Source organism: Psittacula echo (assembly GCF_963264785.1).
Source record: "Psittacula echo genome assembly, chromosome: 5".
NCBI lineage: Eukaryota > Metazoa > Chordata > Aves > Psittaciformes > Psittacidae > Psittacula > Psittacula echo.
This window is the reverse complement of record NC_137739.1, coordinates 15,642,398-15,664,122: the sequence shown is the minus strand read 5'-3', so window position 1 is coordinate 15,664,122 and position 21,725 is coordinate 15,642,398. Positions and strand designations below refer to the sequence as shown.

General features: G+C 37.1%; 1 protein-coding gene across 6 annotated transcripts in view; it reads right to left on the bottom strand.

Annotated features, from left to right (window-relative positions):
• Positions 1-21,725, bottom strand: part of CLEC16A (C-type lectin domain containing 16A) — a 73,897-nt gene that overhangs the window by 48,636 nt on the left and 3,536 nt on the right. For 4 of the 6 annotated variants that reach the window (XR_013957090.1, XR_013957091.1, XM_080619921.1 and 1 more), the window contains exons 2-10: positions 17,069-17,197; positions 15,634-15,767; positions 14,754-14,902; positions 13,979-14,084; positions 11,966-12,089; positions 10,866-11,040; positions 9,126-9,179; positions 6,456-6,569; positions 1,584-1,812 (exon numbers count right to left, since the gene is read on the bottom strand). Coding sequence is in view for 4 of the 6 variants with exons in the window: in XM_080619921.1 (XP_080476047.1) it covers positions 1,584-1,812; positions 6,456-6,569; positions 9,126-9,179; positions 10,866-11,040; positions 11,966-12,089; positions 13,979-14,084; positions 14,754-14,902; positions 15,634-15,767; positions 17,069-17,197 (1,214 nt within the window). In the remaining 2 variants the exon portion in view is untranslated. Of the gene's footprint in view, positions 1-1,583; positions 1,813-6,455; positions 6,570-9,125; positions 9,180-10,865; positions 11,041-11,965; positions 12,090-13,978; positions 14,085-14,753; positions 14,903-15,633; positions 15,768-17,068; positions 17,198-21,725 lie in introns of those variants that run through there. The other 2 variants (XM_080619919.1, XM_080619920.1) reach the window with 2 other exon arrangements.

The following is a 21,725-nucleotide window of genomic DNA, read 5'->3' as shown; positions in this document are numbered from 1 at the left end:
CAATTAAGAATTAAAAAGTAAGCATTTTTTTTCCGTTCTGAACTACTTAATACCACCTTCTATCACTCTCTGTTAGTTTTAGCACACATAAAATATTCCTGACCACCTTTACCGTGTAGGTGAAGTGATTACACCATTTGCCTTACCACAGAAGGGAAAGTTAGAAAGTTGAAGTCTACTTATAAAGCTCCCCATAACCACATACACACAGGTGCAAAGCATGCACTTATGGTAAGGGCTGAAGACTACAGAAGACATGAAAACATTTCCATAATTTTTAATCAGATTAGAAGCACCTGCTCTGTCAGAATAATTTAACATGACAAAAAAAAATTACAGCCAAAGACTGAAACAAATTTAATAGGCCCACACTCACCTAGTGCAACAAGAGAACAGGTGATGCAACAGATCACAGCTAACACTGTGATAAACACACTAAGTATCCAAATAGTGTCATTTTAATTTATATTGTTATGCTCACATAACAGTATATACCACACAGTATCACACAGTATGCTAGAGATTGGAAGGGACCTCAAAAGATCATCTAGTCCAATCCCCCTGCCAGAGCAGGAACACCTAGATGAGGTTACACAGGAATGTGTCCAGGCAGGTTTTGAATGTCTCCAGAGAAGGAGACTCCACAACCCCCCTGGGCAGCCTGTTCCAGTGTTCTGTCACCCTCACTGAGAAGAAGTTTCTTCTCAAGTTTTGTGTTCCAGTTTGTACCCATTACCCCTTGTCCTATCATTGCTTGCCACTGAGAAGAGCCTGGCTCCATCCTCGTGACACTCCCCCTTTATATATTTAGATACACTAATAAGGTCCCCCCGCAGTCTCCTCTTCTCCAAACTATAGAGACCCAGCTCCCTCAGCCTTTCCTCATAAGGGAGATGCTCCACTCCCTTAATCATCTTAGTTGCCCTGCGCTGGACTCTCTCCAGCAGGTCCCTGTCCTTCTTGAACTGAGGGGCCCAGAACTGGACACAATATTCCAGATGCGGTCTCACCAGGGCAGAGTAGAGGGGAAGGAGGACCTCTCTCGACCTACTGACCACCCCCCTTCTAATACACCCCAGGATGCCATTGGCCTTCTTGGCCACAAGGGCACAGTGTTGGCTCATGGTCATCCTGCCGTCCACTAGGACCCTCAGGTCCCTCTCCCCTACACTGCTCTCTAACAGGTCGTTCCCCAACCTATACTGGAACCTGGGGTTGTTCCTGCCCAGATGCAGGACTCTACACTTTCCCTTGTTATATTTCATCAAGTTATTCCCTGCCCAACTCTCCAGCCTGTCCAGGTCTCGCTGGATGGCAGCACAGCCTTCTGGCATGTCAGCCACTCCTCCCAGCTTAGTGTCATCAGCAAACTTGCTGATAGCACTCAATTCCCTCATCTAAATCGTTGATGAATATATTAAATAATACTGGTCCCAGTACTGACCCTTGAGGCACTCCACTAGATACAGGCCTCCAACTAGACTCCGCCCCATAGACTACAACTCTCTGGCTTCTCTCCTTCAGGCAGTTCGCAGTCCACCTCACTACCTGATCATCCATATACATACAATTGTTATACTCGCCTTCATTTTCACTGCTTGTTCGGATGCTCTTTGAACTTGCTTCTGTACCTTTAGTTTTATCTAGGTCATCTTGGTTATCTTCAGATCCTCTCTCCTCTTCATCTTCTTCACCAACATTTTTATAGTTGGGTCTTTTCTGCACTCTCTTCTTCCCCTTCTGTTTGTTAATTTCAAGAGACCTCTCAAGTGTTTCTGTTGGTTTTATGAAACATCTGATACTTGACTTCGCCTGTAAATTTGAAAAATTTACCCTGAGTTATAGCAACACATTTTTAACTCCAACTGATAAAGAAACTTCAGTTCACATAAAAGAGGGGGTTTAGAATGAAAATTAGCAGGCCATTAAAACTCTCCAATATATTTTAAACTACAAAAAGGCAGACCTCAAGATGTATCAAATTTTCAGTAGAACAATCCCCTCCAAAGTAATATATCCTAAAGACCTCTCATTAAAAAGTACGCTATTTTGAGACAGAAGATACAGAACTACTTATTTCATCAATAAAAGTTTATGATTTTTTTCCCCTCCTTTTAACTTCCTGAACAGGTAAGACAGTGAGTACACACAAATTCAAACAGTAAGCAATCACCACCTGATTTTACTGATTATTAATTTACAGAGCAAGAAAATTCATTTAGATGACAAATTTCTCCCAGAGTAAGTTATTTCCAAGAGTCTGCACTATCCACGCCATCCTAACAACAGAGACTTCATAAAACATTTAGAAAAATCCCTCCCCTCACTGAATAAGGAACACCTATACATAAAAAGTAAGATATTAGGAAGAGATCTGGGAAGAAGCCTTGTACAAGTCAAATGTTTCTCTGAATCTTCTGACTTCTTTAATAGGTTTCACAGAAATCTTGCATAAACCTCCTTGCGCTTGGCACTGAAAAGAAACAGACAATAGGAGGTACCTTTCACAACACCAAAAAAACCCACAATGTGAAATTTACCACACTCATGTCCCCAAGTAACCTCTCCCATGTATTTTTAGACTGATCAAACTGCAACACAGGAAGGTTTTAAACCAACCAGAGTTACAACCAGATTACCTTTAATTGACGGTTTCCGGTCAGAAAAGTCATAAGAAAAGGGAAGAATTCATTAAGTCCTATTTTTTAGGGAAAAAAGGAAAAGTACCATGCAAGTTGCATAATGCATTTTTCCCTTCTTGCATTCACTTCTGAAAATTGCTTCCTAGAATCCTGTAGCTGCTTTCTTTATTAAGAATGCCCATACTTATCATCCTTGCATTTTGAAGACGCTGTCTGCCGTAAGAGCAAAATTACTGAGACCAGTAGACAGCAATGTGCTTGTAAGCACTGAGCCATGATCTAGTCCATCTCAAGACAGAATGCTGAGAAAAGTCAACATATGCTATCCTGCTAAATATAACAAGTCTATATATTTAAAACATTCTCAAATCAGACTTAATAATAATTTACACAGTATATGTTTTATCTAAGTTGATTATACAGTTTGAGATGCTGCTATTTCATACTTCTAAAATGTCTTTCAACCATGCTTTCAATTATGGTTTATCTTGTGCAATGTGTGCTGGTAAAATAAGGCAGTAACTGTAACAGCTTTTACGGGAAGGAGAAAGTAGGTTAAACAAGAAACATGAAATAAGTAGAACTGGCCCACATCAGAATTATGCAGAGAAACAGATCTCACAGGAAGTTAAGGTAAACCTTAGTGTGATGACTGCTAACAAGTTTAAATATATTCTGTTGGTTACACATACTCAACTCTTTTCATGAGGTAAGAGATAGTATTTCTTTTCATGCCACCTAAAACCAGAAATACAGGGATAAAATATAGAAAGAAAACTGTATCATCATTTGCTATACTTGAGGTGGAGAACCTGTTCAATGGAGGCTGGGCAATCACTACTGCCCTATGATGTCCAGCAGATCTCCACAGATTGGTTATTGCCAATTCATAAATTATCGTAAGTTAGATCTGCTGGTGATTTTTTTCAACAAACTGATTTACAGGAAGCAGTACAATTTGTTCCAGACAATTACCGCTGCTCTTTTGCCTTAAATAACTCTGGATATGTTGCATTTATACACAGCAACTGCAACCCTTCTCACCTTTTAGTTTTGTTAAGTGTTCTTTACTCTTCAGTCTCCTAATATGAGGGCACATGACCCTGCTTCTGGTAATCTCAGTCCATGTTCTCTACAGCTCATTCCACTTTAATTCACAGTATCACAGTACGCTAGAGATTGGAAGGGACCTCAAAAGATCATCTAGTCCAATCCCCCTGCCAGAGCAGGAACACCTAGATGAGGTTACACAGGAATGTGTCCAGGCGGGTTTTGAATGTCTCCAGAGAAGGAGACTCCACAACCCTCCTGGGCAGCCTGTTCCAGTGTTCCGTCACCCTCACTGAGAAGAAGTTTCTTCTCAAGTTTAAGTGGAACCTCTTGTGTGCCAGTTTGTACCCATTACCCCAATTCATTTTATTAGGAAGATTAATATAGACATGAGGTTCTACTTCAGGTTTTAGAAACTACGTGTTAGTTAGAAACTGACACACTTGAATTTAAATATATAAAGACATCTCAGTTACAAGGGATAAGCGGTGTTAGGTACAGAGCAGGGGTTTAGAGAGAACTGTGGCTCACCATAACACACAGAAATATCCCCGAAACAAGAAGCTTGGGAGAGTATCAGAATGATTACTATGGGAAATTGTAACAGAAAGGAAGTAATAAAAGATAAATTTGGGTTTGACTTAAGAACAAACACAAATCTAAACTCAGCCAAAAATAAAAAAAAAAAAAAAAAAAAAAAATTTTTACTCATCACATTTCTCTACTAACCCCAAACCAAGCAATTCTGAAGTAGTTTCTGAAATAGTTTCCATTATTCAGTGGAAGTTTGTAATTTCTTCACAACAGAATGCATCACAGCAATAACTTTGCAATGATCCTAATGCACCCCTGAAATGGCCAACTGCTCAAAAATCAACTTTCTGCTCTAAGAAGTCTTATCACAGAGCAACAAGGAACTGCCTCACCTTTACTTGTCCATGCTGCCCCATCTACAGCTGACTTTAGTCTCACTGCACTGAGTTGTGTACCAGCAGAAAACACCATGCAACATATGCAGCACATGGAGCAATTCTGCTGAAGACTACTCCCTGCTCTTTCTGCACCAGTAGCCTTTCTGACAGTACAGGTTCACTCCTCTAAGATTTCACTGAAGAATATGGTTGAATGTCCCAAAAACTAAATTTCTCCCATGAAAGCTTCTTCCTTGATCACCAGAAGTGCCACCACTCTGCTCTCCTTGTAACAAATATCCACCTCTAGCAGTTTTGCTAAATGTCTATCCTAGAAAGCCAATATCCCTCTTATTTACCACTGGTCAGGTATGACAGAAGTACTAGTTTACATGCCATGAGGACCTTTAAGAGCAGTAATAAGATGCAATCTAAACAGTATTACAAACATAAAAGAATGGAGTAACAGAAGTTCATGGGAAAGCCCTAATATTCCTAATATTAGTGCAAGCACGCAAACACATGCTACAGAAATTTTGCAACTCTGTTACAGTAGCTATGACAGAAAAAGAAAATCTCACTTCTGTAACATCTGGTGCCACACCCTCTCGCCACAAATTTCCTAGTAACAAAGCTGCTACTGCACAAGTAATAACACACAACATTAAGTGCACAGCCAGCAGGTGGTCAGACATCTGCTAACACAAAAGATAGTTTTATCTTAAAGCATTCAGCCAGTCCTATCATTCCACTGCAGTTTACTCTAAAAAAGATTAGACTCTAAATATCAAGGTCAACAGTGCAAAATACCAGAATCCAAAAGCTACTAGCTAAGATAAGTCCACACAGCTTCCACTGCACAGTAGAAGAAACGTAGAAAAGCTGACTTGCATTGTGGAAAACTTGAAGCATATCTCCCCCTTGAAACTCTCATAGCTATAGCTGGGAAAGAACATGTACAAGAACATACCAATCTATTGCCTGTTATAAATTAAATATGCAGTAACTCTTTGCTGATCAGTCAGAAATCAGGGAACACATTCAATCTTCAGACAGAACTACATTCATAAGCCTCTTAACGAAAGTAAGGTTGTATCCCTTCTTGTTACCATCCCCCATTAGGCCTTTAACAAGTAACAAATTGTGAAACGCACCACAAAAGGGAAAAAAATCATATACACAAAACAGAAAAAACACTAGCTGCAGCAGCATCCAGCAACATCTACACAGGATTAAATCTGAAGGTACAAAGGCAGTGACAAAGTGATAGCACGCCCATCTATTAATGGCTTGCCTTTGTTCTTTCATGCACATGGATGCATGCTTTCAGAGATGATCAGTTTTACTGATAAACCAGTCTGACTACTCAGACAAAATCCTTAATTCCTTCTATATCCAAAGGATTTACTATAAGGCCATGTAGTTTTTGTAAGTCTCTCATTTCTACAAGTTGTGTAAGGAAGTAATCTCACAGGAAAGTTGTGATGACTCACTTCCATAACACAGAAGACTGGATTACAGGAGAGTTCCATCAGAACAACAGAAGCCTTTGTGTAGTGCCTGACCCCTGCAGAAGCAACTAAGTATTCTAATACGTGTTCTACACATGCATACACCACTACTGGAAATACATATGCATGCACAAAAATATTGCATCTTTGACAAGCACAGAATACACGAAGTTGCAGAGAATATTTTTCTGCTACCAGCAACCAACAACAAAAGCTGATACCTACTGCTGCTTTTCTCTCCTAAGCACAACCACCTTAGCTTACCAGTTTCCAGATGCCTGATTCTACTTCTCAAATGTTTTCTCTAAACCAAAAATATTCAAAATTAGTCAGCCACCTACCGAGTTTTTCTGTACATCTTGCTCAACTTTAGAAGAAAACACCGAGAGGTCACCATTAAGTATAACCTCAGCCAATGAGTTCACCAAAGGGGCATAATGTATAATTAGAAAAACCTATTAAAAGAAGAGTGGAAAGAAATATCAGACATCTATTACAGAACACACAGTTTCACAATTTCAGTCACTGAACATACTTTGACCTTGTTAAACTGGTAACTTTACATATAAAGTACAATTGGTAACACTGACAGTTCATGAAATCTACCTCGACCTTTCTCCACATTTTAAGCTACCTAGTTTAAATAATTCTTCATACTCTTCACTCCTATAGAAATGTAAAATTCTCTCTCCTCATCAGCTTCAAGATGAAATCTGTGATATTCTAGTGAGCACCCCAAATTAAAACTGCTCCAGAAAACTGGGGGATTTTTGGCTGGGTTTTTTTTTTGGGGGGTGGGGGGGGTGGTGGGGTGGAGAGATCACTTGCCTCTTTTTGATTTTGTTTGTTTTGGAGATTTTTTTGGGTTGGATAATTTGGTTGGTTTTGTGGTTTTGTTTTGTTTTTTTTTTTTGAGAAACTACACAAACTGATTCTGGTACAGAGCATTCACAGACCTTCTTGTATGCCAGCAACTGGAAGGACTCCAGTAAGTTCTCTGTTGTGCATACAACTACTTTGGAGTGATTCATGAGTAAATGAAGCTGAACTGGATCAGAAGCAGCTTTACTTGCTATGAATTAGCTGTTATTTCTTTCAATGACTTATGGTCTAGCAACAGAGCGGCTACATAACAGAGGAATAAGGGCCATACTGCTTAGAATATTAAAGCACTTCTGCAGAAGCGCTTCAGTGCTTTAACAGAGTTCTCTGCATTAAGCACTCTATTCTGAGGCAAGGCTTGCAAGGTTGGGCCAGCAAACAATTGGCTCCTGAACAGAACCAGCTCAGATCCAGCCGCAATAGCCTTATGTCAGCTTATAACCATTTTCTCCAAAGGAGTATCAAAGCCTAAACAGTGCTTCCAGCTGAAAAATCCCCAAGTAATTCCCAAATCAGTAAACTTTATCATTGTTTTGACAATATTTAGCTAAACATGCCCTCCACAGGTTTTCTGGTTAAAGTCACAACCATTACAGACCTTCAAAAGTGAAGTGCTTATTAGCATGCAGTGGTGACCAAGTAAAACTTGGAAAGTTGCAACACACTTTGAACAACCTCACAAACCACTCCAGCTTCTTCTGATTCAGAAAACATAGCTTGACTACACACAGGCATGTTTTGGTGTAAGTATGTTACATGTTCACTTTGTGAACAGTGGACGAAAATCCACAGCAGAAGAATTTAATCTGATAGTATGACTCTTTCAAGCACTTGTCTCCAATATGAGTAATGCCTGAAGTGTATGCCTGGTCTCAATAACAGGAGCTAACAAGGATTTTCAGATACTCAGCGTACACTTTTTCAGGTCCCCCTCCAAAGACAGACTCCAGGTTAAAAAGAGGTAGAAAAAGATGTATTTCTGCCAGTTACAGAAAAAGTTATTTGTTACATCACATCCCATTCTGACACAATTTTTTTTTCCCCAATTCTTTATGGTTAGGAAAGCATTCCATTTAAAAGAATAAAGAACATGGATCTAAATCTTGAAGTGATACCTAGGCAATACTTCCACTGAAATCAAGGAGGTTAAAAGAGGTCAGCATATACAGCCTTGTGATGCAGACCCCTCTAGCTATAAGTTGTTCCTCCCAGTGTTCTATCTGTGGTAAATAACTACCACATCATCATAATTTTTTAAGTTTAAATTAAGAAGCATCAAATTGTATTATCCCAAAAAATCATATTTTTCAGAAAAGTTCTTAAAGAAGATGAAATTATGGGCCAGACCGTAAAATCGTAAGTTCAAAGGAAAAAAGAAGAATAAACTCTATGAATACAAGGCAAAACTATTTTCCAAGAAAGTAATTTAAGAAAATTAGCCTCCTACCCATGCACTGAAGACTACAGGGAGAAAAGATTCTTTTTCTCTACAATAACAAAAAAATCCCACTGTGAAACTCAGTATGAAAAAAGGACATGGCACTGGTAACCAAAAGAAATTGCAAGTATTTAAATATAGATTTAAGATATATGCATAATGAAATTCAAACTGTGAGAAAGCTTGAGGCTTAAGTAGTGGTGGTTTGGGGGAGTGGCAGGGTGGTTGGTTGGGGGAGAAAAAAAACCCCAACCAACCAAACAAACAAAACATGAGATCACTGTTCCTCCTGTTTCTATTCAAACCTGGAATATTCCATTGCTTACGCATTCAAATTGCAATGCAGCATCTAGCTAAACTTCACCTGAAATGTTACCAAGTTTTGTCCTAGTGTGTTGCATGGCTCTGTTATGCACCATGAGTCAGGTGGTGTACACAAACTATGATCACTGACTGCTCTAAAGGCTACCCTGTGATATGGGATCCTCAGAAGAAGGATATTAGCTCAAGTAAGAAACTGCTTGGTCTGTCCATAAGAAGACAAATGGTCCTCCTTTTTAAATGGAAACTGATAGATTTAAATCTTTACTTGCCAAAATGTCTTTAATAGATTTGCCAAAAATAATTTATAAATCATAACACTACTGCAAAAATATGTTCAGCAATAGGACAAAATACTTAAAATACTTACTTGCGAAAGAAGATAGAGAGAAACTTGAAGGCTTATTTTTGGACGCTCTCCGCCCTATGGAAAAAAAATAATGAAAAATGCTGATTTATTTACACAAAGTCAAAGCATCTACAGTTTAATATTTTAGTTAAAACAAAACTTTTAATAAGGTGCTGTTCCACACATTCTGCTATTAAATGTTCAGAAGGTAACATGCTTTTTATCATTCACTTCTTGTAAACTGTTTCAATTGAAGATCCTCCAAATAAGCATGTCCCTTAATCTACATGCTTAAAAAAATTGCTATTGATTACTGTCTCTCACAGTCACTTTGGTAATGTAAATTTAACAGATAAGTATCTGAGAAGCATGAGGTGTTTCACAATGCTACTGTTCCTTCAAAAACTACTTCTCAGTTAACCTTCATTAAAAATTTCCTTTAAAAATTGCTTATTCAGAAACAATGAAATATTACCTACATTTTAAAAAACATTTTCCTGATAGACACTTCTCTAAATCAAGTAAACCACACTGGACAAAAATATCTGTATAATTTGAGCACAACGCTGCTAAATTTATATACCAGTAGTAATGAAAACATTTTTAAAAATAAATTAGTGATACCTTAAAAAACCATCACCAAATAAATTCATCAGTTATCACAAGAGGCAAGAACAGCCTCATTTTACAAGCTAAGTGCCTGAAAACAGGATGACAAGCAGATTTCTGTACATGTGTGAACGGAAAAAGTTGGAACAGCTGAAATGAAAGTAAAAGCCAGGAAAGCCTGCTTCATCCTATTTCAATGGCAAGACAAGAAGCTTATTGTTATTCAATCTTCAGTGCACAAGGAACATACTGAATTCATTAACTTGCAAGAAACCTGACCTCTGGCTAATGCAAGTATGCTGACGTTCACAAAGCACTGTCTATCTTAAGAACAAACTCCACTACGTAAGATTTAAAAAAAAAATAAAAAAAATAAAAAAAAATTATTTTCTTAAAATACAAGTGAACACAGGAACCTGCACAGGTTTTAAAAGAACAGTTTCTATTTCACTAAAAATTGGCTTTCAATTATACATTACAAAAAAACCAAACCAAAACAAAAAAAACCCCACCTTTTTCTAAGAGCAACTAGTGGTAAGACAAGGGGCTTTAAACTGAAAGAGGGTATATATAAATTGGACATATTTCTTCCCTGTGAGGGTGGCAAGGCACCGGCACAGGTTGCCCAGAAAAGCTATGGCTGCCCCATGCCTGGCAGCATTCAAGCCCAGGTTGGATGGGACTTGGAGCAACCTGGTCTAGTGGAAGGTGTCCCTGCCCGTGGCAGGGGGTTGCAGTTGGAAGAGCTTTAAGGTCCCTTCCAACTCAAACCAGTCTGTGATTCAATGAAAAATAAAATCAAGTGTATTGCATTCAAACACAGCTTATCTGCAAACAGAATAATCAAGTACCAAAACCAAAATTTGTATTTTCTACCTGGCGTGGATTTTTACACCATGGAAAATTTGCAGGGATACTGAGAAAATGTATTATAATTTGCTTATTTTATCTATTCTGACGTTAAAATTCAGTCTCAGGATATTTCCCACACTAATCCTATTTAAGCTGTTTCATGTAAAGCACACATAGATATCAACAACATTAACAATACTACAGAATGCACCTGCTGAAGAAATTGTTATACTGAAATTGTTATACTTGAATTGTTATACTGGAAGTAACACCTGTAATTGTTTGCAGGTATTAACTTACCTTGTCTTGATTGACTAGTGAATACACATATAGGGGAAGAAAGAGTCGATTAAGTAGGTGGTCTGTCAGCACATCATTTAAAAATTCACAGTTAATGATAAGGATATCATTAAGGTAATGTAAATGATCAAGATGTTCTGCTACTAGGTCACTCAGTTTGCCCCTATTTCTGTGCCTGAAAAAAAGAGCAGAAAGAAAGTCTGAGATGTAATCAATTGTCAAAAGTGTTAAAAACCTTGAGGAAAGAATTAATGTGCATCCCTTCCACACAGCACCTCATGCAGATCAACTGCCTAAAGAGGTTTTTAGTAAAGTCCACTAATGCAGCTAGCACATCAGGCTTAGATGCGGTTTAGGATGCATGTATCAAGTTCTTCCCCAAGTTTTCAGAAGCAGTGGTTGTTTTAAAACTTCACTTTCGACTGCCAGGGTCTTTTCAAAAGCCAATCATAAAAAAAATAAATTGTAAGATTTGTTTCCAAAAATAAAAGAAGAAATCTATGTTGTATTTAACATTCACTTCTTCACTTTAAGAAAGCAAGAAACAGAGACCTATTCTAAGGTGGGGTGGGAAGGCAAACCAAGAATAATCTAAACCAACAAAATATTTCTGTAGATGATAGTGGAGGATTACACATGCATTTCAGGTCTGACAGTTCACGTATTTAATGAGAGTTCACCTTTTCAATTTGATTTTTTTTCCCAGAAACTTTTCAGAAAGCTGTTCTATTGAGATGCTACACAAAAAAAAAGGAAGATTAAAAAGATATAGTTAATAAGATTGCGGAAAAAAAAACCAAACCTTTTGTGTCTTCTGGATATCTACAAAATTTAGCAGAATTAGAATAAAGATGAAGAAAAAGCATGTTGCCAATTACTAATTTACTATCTGTATATTATCATGGAAAGGACACACAGCACTAACCACTATCAATTCAAAGGATCACTAAAAAACTTTGCAAGAATGAAAAGCTTTAACTGTCTACAGTGGAACGTATTCAGAAACTAACTTGATCCGACCACTACAGACAAAATAAAGAGAGAATCAAGACCTGGGAAAAAGTATTTCCATTCAATACCCAGCATTTGTAAAACCTTACTCTTCATCAGTCTGCACGCAGTTATCCAGTTCTATCACGTGGCTTCCAATAAACCAAACGAGGTTGGAGAAATAAGGGACAGCAGTTTTATCTCTAATGTAGTGCAGCATAGGTTGGTTGTCCACTGAAGAGCAATTGTTAAAAAGAAAAAAATCAGTTGCCAACTTTTGTAATTAATTTTTAACAAATACAACGAAGTATCTTCTCAATTTGATTACATGCTAGCTTTTCATATGTGTATATACCTGACATGATCTTATGCATGAAATGGACATCTACAAAAGCATCGTATCAATTCTTAATCAGCTTGAATGAGCCTAATACTGATATATTTACATAGGTCTGAAGATAAGCAAATCTAATGGAATTGAGAAAGGTTTTTTTTAGCACATTCTGTATTAATAAGAAGAGAAAAAAGCGTAAGAATAAAGCAGTAATGCTGAAAGTCAAGCTAGTTAGACTTACATGACACTGCATTAAGGAACACGGGAATCACCAGTGAAGGAAGGGCAGAAGAAACAGACAACAGTTAACAAGATTAGGAACTGGGATAGTGACATCCTCCAAAAGGGTTTAAAAAGCTAAAGCACAAAGCATCTAAACTAAAAGATACAGGGTAGGTGTTAGATCAAAATATATGCAAATGGATAGTCAGAAAACTATGAACCCTGAACATCTGTGTTTTTTCAACTCTAACCTTTATATAGCTATAACATCCACTGAAAATTCTAGAAAAAGTGCATTTTGGGTTTTTTTACCACAAAAATACTTAGATACATAAATACATAACTAATAGGATATAAACCCTGCACTCTGCTCTTTTTGTGAGCTCATACTTGGGTTTACAGCTCCTTGAAGTAGAAACATGTACAAATTGCCCATTTCACAACATACAAAAGAAAGATATTTCTGTCCCTTTCAGTCAACACTATGAAGAACCTCTAAGCTACACAGGCTACCCAGTTATTTGCATAGCAAATCGTTCATTGTTTTAACAAACAGATCTTACATTCTTCTATGATGAAGACTTATCAAATCACTATTTCTCTTGATAGAAAGTTGCGTAAATTTAAAATGCAACTTAATTTAAAATGGATTAAAGACTAAGAAGCCCTGCATGAACATATTCCATAATGCATCCTATCTTACAGCATGCTGATTTCAGAGGTGAGAGTTCTAAATATGCACCAATTTCTCTACAGAGATCACTGTGATATTTTTAGCCTATTACAGATTTTATACACCCCACCTATAATATTAGGGGGAAGTGGCTTTTGGACATTGTCTAGTTCAAATGCATTCTCCAAGTAGCAATAACTTTGAAGTTCAACTAGGTTGCTAAGGATCTTGTTCAGTTTTTAAGATCTCAGGCAGTACAGATTACTCAGTGTTGCCGCAAAACCTACTGCAGCGCTTAACTATTCTCACAGAGAAGTTTGGGGTTTTTTTCCTAATGTCCTACTGGAATGGCCAGTACAGAAATTTGTGACAGCAGCCTCCTGGCCTTGACTGAGGCCCTCTGGGAACAGTTTAGCTCTTCGTCAGACTGCAGCACCTACAAGCTCTATAATCGTATTCTAATGCACTTAAAATCCAAAAGGAAGTGATGCAGCTAACAAGGTTACTACTTCATACATTATAAAGCTCAAGTTCATAAGTCAAAAGTAGTTGATAGGCTTAAAGAACTTCAGCTTTGGGGTTGGTTTCTTGTTTGTTTAAGTACAGCCACATTCTGATCTTTGTTGGAAGGGAAGCTGAAGTTCCTTGTACATGCTTGTTTTTTCAAAACAGTTTAATCTCTGAGGAAACAATACTATTTACAAGTACATACTGCAGGTTTGGGGTTCTGTTTCATAAAAAAAAAAAAAAAAAATGTATTTGAAGCATGTCAACATGTCAAGCTTTTCAATCTCATAAAAGACAGAAAACCTTTAAATGTAAATAATTGAAAACTAAACTACCACAAAACAAGTATTTTGTACACATGCCTTTTTTAATATGTAAAAAGCATACCTTTGTAGACATTTAAAGTTATAGTCCTAACAGCAATTCTGACCATGCTTTCTGGGTGGTTAAAAAATTTAATAGCTTCAGTGTACAAAGCGAAGTCATTAGTGTGCTGTAACAAAAGGAAAGTATTTAGGCATTATCCAAACATGTACAGAGTATCTGTTGGGATTCTGCATGAAAGCTGTCTTCCATGTACTGCTCTGATATTTTTACCTTCTACTTAAGTGTTTTAAATGGTTTTACAATGCACAGTCAGCTGCATTTGTACCTCTGCATTAAAATACACTGCTTTAAGCATCAGAGCTTTCCAAGTTAACTCTGCCCATATTCAGTGCTATATTGCCATCTTCTGGCAAAATATGGAATGGAGCGAGTTAAAATCCACTGCCACCTTTGACTACTCAGGCTTTTTTAGACTATGACTAACACTCTTAGAACCAAGTGATGCAACAGAAAAGATCCTGTCTAAAAAAGCACAGGAAAACAAGGCATAAACAAGTTGAATTCTCGCAGAAGTAGACTTCAGAAATACCAAAACAGTCCAATATAAACCAACTTCCAAATTATTATTTCATAATAGCTGTATAAGGACAAAGACCTTCTTTATTGTGTTTTTGCAGAGATCCCCACAAACGAATTCTCAACCACTGATATTAACATTATAAAAATAAATGTAGGACATGCCAAAAGAAGAGACTAACTAGAATGCGTACCAAACTGCTATCTATTTCTAATTAAAGTCCTGTCATCATTATACTACAACTATTTTTTCACTTACCTCATTATAAAAGAAATGTACAGTATGATTGTTGAGTTTCAGGGAAAGAGTTTTCAAAAATGATATGTAATATGCCATGATCTCCTCATCAGAAAAGTCAAATTTGTGGACAATAATAGAATTTACATAGTTATTAGAGAGCAGGTAGTCTGAAAAATAAGAAACATTACACAGGTTAACAGAAAGAAAAAAATACGCTAACTAGCTGTATCTAAAGTACTTGCTAGCAACAAACCACCTGATGACTGAAGATCCACATTTTTAGCCAAACAACTGAAGCGATGGCTTCAAGCAGTAATGTAAAGAAACTGTTCCCTACAAAGGTCTTTGCTGCTAAGAATAAGAAAACTAAGAATACACTTGACTTTCCTCAATTTTTTTATTTATGCAGCCTTTGCAACTAATAACACATAAAACAACTCTCTTTTCCTCCCAATATCATAAGTTTCAAAGGCTTATCTCCAGGATAGTTGTCGAATACTTTATTAATTCCCTGCGCTCTTTACATGTTTCTAAAACCTTTAAGTAAAGGTAGGAGGCTGAATGCCAGCCCGAATGACCTCAGAACAGTCCCAGTACAAATGACACAACAGAGTTCCACCATGTCATCTGCAGTAGGAAGGCGAACAATTCAGACCACAACGAACTTGCTGACTTAAACACCCTGAAATGTGCTAAATGTTTCAGTAATACTGAACGTTTATTAAAAGGTATTTAGGAATCAAATTACATTGTATTTTCAGTGTTCAATAACAAAGATTTTCAGGAATACATAAGGTTCTTTTGTGAAGGTGCACTAGGACTAAATTTCATTAAGCGAAAGGGAATTCAATCACATCTTGATCATTTAATCCTGAACAGTTTAAAAGCATGCCCTTACACAGTGATGTTTCATGACTGATGTTCTCAAAAAGGATGTTCAGAGTCTGCAGAAGCTGTACACACACGTAACGACCAGACTTCTGACGCAAGATGTTCAAGAAGAAAACAAACATATTCTTCTCCAAGAAAAAGCTGAAGTAAAATAGAGGTGTCATTAAGTTACTTATTGTCTTTAACAAGAGTATAATTTTACTAAGATCAGGGATGATTCTAGGCAAGTTTAACAAACAGCATCTTTTACATTTATAAAGTATTCTTTAGCAAAGTTTTATCTGCACAACGGAAGAGTATCTTCCAATAACCTTAAACACTAACAAGGTCACTTCAACACTCAAATTATGCAGAAAAGGAATGTCAAGAAATCAGGGACTTCTTTATTTTTAGTATATGCAATTTATCAGGCAGCTTCCCCACCTTGCAATCATCATTTTGAAGGGGGGAGCTTCTAAATGAAGGTTACATTTTGTTCACTTGCCCCTTTTAAGCTAACACACTTTTTACCTTCAACACTGTAGACCTTATTTGTGATCCACTTTAATTATTTTTCCCCACACCAGAAGCAAGCATTTCATGGGTTATTGTACGAAGTGAATACTTGCAGTGTTTTAAACCAGAAATGCATGCAATTTAAATAGAACAGTGTGGACTCCTTCCTACTAGGACACCACAAACACATATCTATGTTGGTTTTTTTTACCTTAATTGCAGAAAAACCTCCTAATTACTAAAATTCTCCCAAGCAGAGAAGACAGTAAGGAATGTGATGCAGTTACAGTATAGGCATGAATAATCAGAGTAAGTTACTGTTCTGAACCCAATCATGTCGAAACCAACCACTCCCTAAATAAGTTAATTAAAAACACAAACACCTTAGCTTTACTTATCTCAATCACAAATTGCCTTGATCAAAGAGCAAGCATCTTCAAGCAAACAGCCAAGAAATGGGTATTAATAAAGTCAGATTTGCAACTCTGAATGCTCGTTTTGAAGTTTTTCTATCCTGCTACTTTATGAGAATTAAAATAAGATCTGAACAAAAGCTCTAAATATCATAGCTAGAATAAGATATCTATTTATAGTATCTTATATAAATTGAAAGAATTGAAGTCATATTATATTAATAGATGTACTGAGAAAATCTGGGCCCTAAACCAGGCCTGATTTTGTGTTTATATTGAAGATTTCAGAGTTAAACAAAAGCAGCACACGAAAGGGGCTCTGGACTTCGAATGCTTTTTTATTAGAAGTAGTAAATTCTCTGTTTCTTTGTATGACAAGAATATGATCCTGCCTACCTGTCTATTACAGGACACAGCTTTGTACCTACATTCACGAAGTACAGTCTTGGAAGAGTTAGCCTTTTGAACAAGATCTCTATGCAACTTTCATCATTTTTCAAAAACAAACCAGTCAAAATTCTCTGGAATACTTACTCAAATACTGAGCTGTCATTCTGATCCCCCCATATAAGGATCTCTGTTATAGAACGAATAGTCTCTACCAGCAGGTTGCGGTTGTGATCTGTTACTGTTGTATTTTTAGTCAAAACATGATACCTGTACCTAAAAGAAAAAAATAATCACAAGTATCAATGTGGTTATCCCATCATTGTCACATGCACCACATTTATCTTCAGTCACTGTAATTTAATATAGACACACACATACTATGCCTCATCATTGTACAACTTAAAAATCCTAAAATACCTTTTACTATTGATGCAGAGAGAAAAGTAATTGTTAAGCAAAGTATGTGCCAAATGAAATAAATCCATAACTAGCCAGTGTGAAAAGTGTAATTGTGGAAGAAGACACATGCAGATCTCACTAGAAAAATTAGATCCCCACTCTTGTCTGCAGAGACACTTTACAGATTGACTCATGTCAACTTGATGGTCAATAATCAGGACTGTCGAAGGCTATTCATCTTGGCAAAGCTTCACCATCACATCTCTGGCCCTTCAAGCATGGAGCTACTGATGGGAAAGGCAGCAAACTCCAGCTTTACCATCTCAAAGTTTAAGGCTGCCCAGTGAAGTTTACAAAAGCATATGTCTGATTTACACAGTGGACAGGAAGCTAAATAAAACTGGAAAGGCTTGTAAGTCTCAATTTCACTCAATGAAGCATATTTATTTTTTTCCTTCAAAATAAAATGTTACAAAGATTATTTCTTTTTGTCCTAAAAACAAAAGAGGGGATGCTAATAAAAGCACAAGAACCACCACTGCTATTCTCCCTTTGTTTGGTGCCTATTTTTTTTTTAATTTGTTTACAGAGTAATAAACAAAAAGGATAGATGAAAGAAAGGTGCACAATTATGAAAGTCATTATTTCGTGTTGAGAAACTGCATAAAATTAGAACTGCAAGAGTTTAGCTTACTAAACACAGATCATATATTGCTATACTGCAACCTGTGCAAAATCTGTGGATAATCCTGAGTGTTCAGGACTATCTGGGCAATAAACTCACAAGTGTTTGGGAAGGAAGGGAGATATTTCCATACTATCAACCTTTCCATGAAAAGTGGAGCTAATAAAACTCCCAGAATCTATTTCTAGGAAAACAGCCTGAGTGTCCTGACTCTGCGGTAGTCTATTGTTTTGGATTCCATGAATGTTTGTTCTATGATTCAGGCTCAAATTCTAGGAATCTTATTAGTAAGATGCAGGAGTTTAGAAGTTCAAGAAGCCAATTTTTAAGCACCAGACCCAAAGACCTCAAGCAGGCATTATGTAAAAGATAAAAACATCAATCTTGCCAAGCTACTGTAGGGTTCAAGGAAACAGTGTGCATTTCTGACACAAAATGTTGGGGTATCTCATTTAAGGCTAAGTTTTAGAAATTCAGGTCAAAACCAGACTTGAAATCACATTTCAAAAAAACAGTATTCCCATCAATCTTATGCACACTAGGAAAGTGAACCACTGCACAGGGCAAACATGCAGTTGGAGACTAAAATGCCTTTTAACTGAACATGTGTATCAGGCCATTCCAGCTACTTATCAGACTTTAAAAGACAAAACAAGGTATTACCCAGTTTCAGAACCTTTTTCATGCTTGAATTAAGTTTGTTTTGTTTTGTTTTGTTTTTTTTTTGATCATATTTTCAGTTTAGTTTAAATTTGCAAAATTTGGTTTGGGGAGTCTTCAACGATTGAGCTGCCACTCAGTTGGCCAAAGCTTCACAGGACTGGTTGCAAGACACAGGCCATCTTCATGAGCAATGCAGGAAGCAGAGGCTATTTCAGAGAAGTTTATGATGCTGTTATAGTAAAATGCTGTATGTTTGCTAATGTTGGTACTGCTTAATCATCAAATACCGATTTTACTGCACAAGGATACCAAAAGGTAAACAAATTTCCGAACTTCATGTTAATAAACTTGATATACCACATTCTCCCTTCCCTCCCCCCCCAGAATCAGCAGTGTGATAAAGCCTACATCATATTAAAGTTGACCTACCACACAGCAGAGGAAAGAGGAAGAAAAACAGAATAGACTGCAGGAGAGGGAAAAAATATTGTCTTTTCATACTTTTTCTTTCCAGTAAAGTTTTCTTTCCCTCTTCACGCTGTTTTTTCCCCCTCATAAATCAATACGCATTTTCCAAATCCAGAACAGAAACTGCTAAGCTTGAAACCATTCTAGGAAAAGTTGATTTGTAGCTATATCCTACAGTCATAAAACTGCCTGATCACGTGTCGTACCGTAACAGAAGTCATTAAATAGCAAGTCAAAGAGCACCTGAAAATCTTCAACTAACCTGAGGATCACGATTCAAGATTCCTTCTACAGAGACTGACAGTGTGATGGCTCACAGTCAAGACGTGAGAATTGAAGTGTGGCCACGTATGAGAATTCCTAGGGCTTTCTAAAAAAAGCAAACACCACACAAGGCCTGCAAAAGCTTCCCATCCATTATGGCTCTGCATGTATTGTCAGGACAGTGAACCAAAAAATAGAGCAAAAGCTAAGTCAGTGCTTTGAGCATGCATCAGCTAATGGAACAGTGAACAGCTGAAGACAGAGGGCAATTAAATCACAAAAGTTCATTCCACAGCAATCTGTGCAGTAAGTATTTTTCCTGATAGGTGGTGAGGCACTGGAATGGGTTGCCCAGGGAGGTTGTGAATGCTCCATCCTTAGCGGTGTTCAAGGCCAGGTTGGATGAGGCCTTGGGTGGCATGGTTTAGTGTGGGGTGTCCCTGCCTGTGGCAGGGGGGTTGGAACTAGATGATCTCAAGGTCCTTTCCAACCCTGACTATTCTATGATTCTATGATTTATTTGAAATAATATAAAAATTCTTGCATCTGTGAACATGTATTTCTCATTAATAAGTTACACTATGCAAACGTGGGAATAAAGTTTACTCTAACAGCAGAACTGGGAATGGAAGCAGTGGAAAGAATTATGTGCTATTACTTCACCTCAGGAATCTATGGAACATAGGACATTTGAGATGCAAAAAGCAAGAAACATTTAAGTCAGGAACATATTAACTCCAAATTAATTTACTTAATATCAATATTACTGCAAAGTTCCTTGATCTGCTGCACTTGGAGAAAACCTGGGTTTCACTTTCAAGCTATTCCTTTATCTACTTAGTTGAAAATGCATGAGAAACCATGTGCATGGTTGTTTCTCTCAGTAGACATGCAACATATCACATCTGAGAACATAAAGTGTCAGACAGAAACAAGATTTTTGTATTTACATAAATCCTTAAAGCCTATGCCTAAACGCTTATTATAAAAGGGTCAAGTCTGCTCCAAAATGGCAAGCCCTCAAGGAGGCTTTTGTCATCTCTCTCTGTATCTCAAAACTGGGTTCAAACAAACAAAAACTCTATAAAAAAAAATAAGCATAAAGGAAGCATCAAAGCACCTGATATCATCAAAATCTGTGGGAGATTTTGCCAGCAACTTCACAAGACAAAATTCTGAACATTTTATGATAAGAAACCATGTTCAAAGGGATAACATAACTCATGAATACAGAAAGTGTGTATTAATGAGTTTCCTATTTATTACTTACAAAAAAGCACTAGAACAGAGAAGAGTTTAGGAAGTCAAGCACTCAGAATGCCCAGACTTAAACATAACATGCTTGTTTCTTCATGCTGCTTGTAACTATGCAATCACATATTGTTCTTATAGAGGAAACTCAATTTATAGCATGGACAGTACTGCAGGAAATGAATCCAACTGTGAAGCAGGTCTTCAACCATACATGTTTATGGACACTGCATCTGACCAAGTCATGAGAAATGTTCAGCATCCATCTCTAATGGTATAAAACCTTTTGAGCAATCAGTATGGAATTAAAATACCATGTGTAGAAGCAATAATGGGAAGCATACTTGAATGTAACAACAGGGCTATGTAAAATACTTATGAGACTGGGGGGGGGGGGGAACATATCTAGAAACAAAGATACTACTCCTAAATTCCAAAGCCTTTTACTTTAGCAGGAACACCAGAGGTATTATCAGATGAACTCCACAGAAACATTTAAGATATCACCACTTATATATGGGGGAACTGACATCAATCCTCTTCATCTGTTCCAATGCAAAGTCAAAGTTTGTAGACAGAAGGGGAATTAAGATACCATTATGCTTTTAATAAATCCTCATCATACATCTACTAAGGTTAGACTACCCTCAACTGGGAAATATGAAAGACTTTCTGGTATTTTAACCATAGGTCACAGCTCCTAAGATGAGGAGCTGCAGAATCAGAGAACAGTGACTATCACAGTCAGCAGCTGGAGAGAACTGGAAGAAATCCTAACCTACAGGAGAACTCCCAGCCTACGTGCAAAGGTAGACCAGCCTTGATGTATTTGCTTTTAGAACTGGAAACATACAATGAACAGAGGACTACATAAAGGCAAGGAAAACAGGGTTTCATTTTAAACTGTTGGATGCCAACTTTAAGAAGTGGATTTCAGCCTGGTTTCAGATACAACCTAATGTAAAGATAAAAAAGTAATTTCACAGCACTTTCACAACATTTTAACATTGTTCTCTTTTCAAGAATATTTAGACTTTCTCTATTTATTGTTATTGACACTTGCTCAATTAC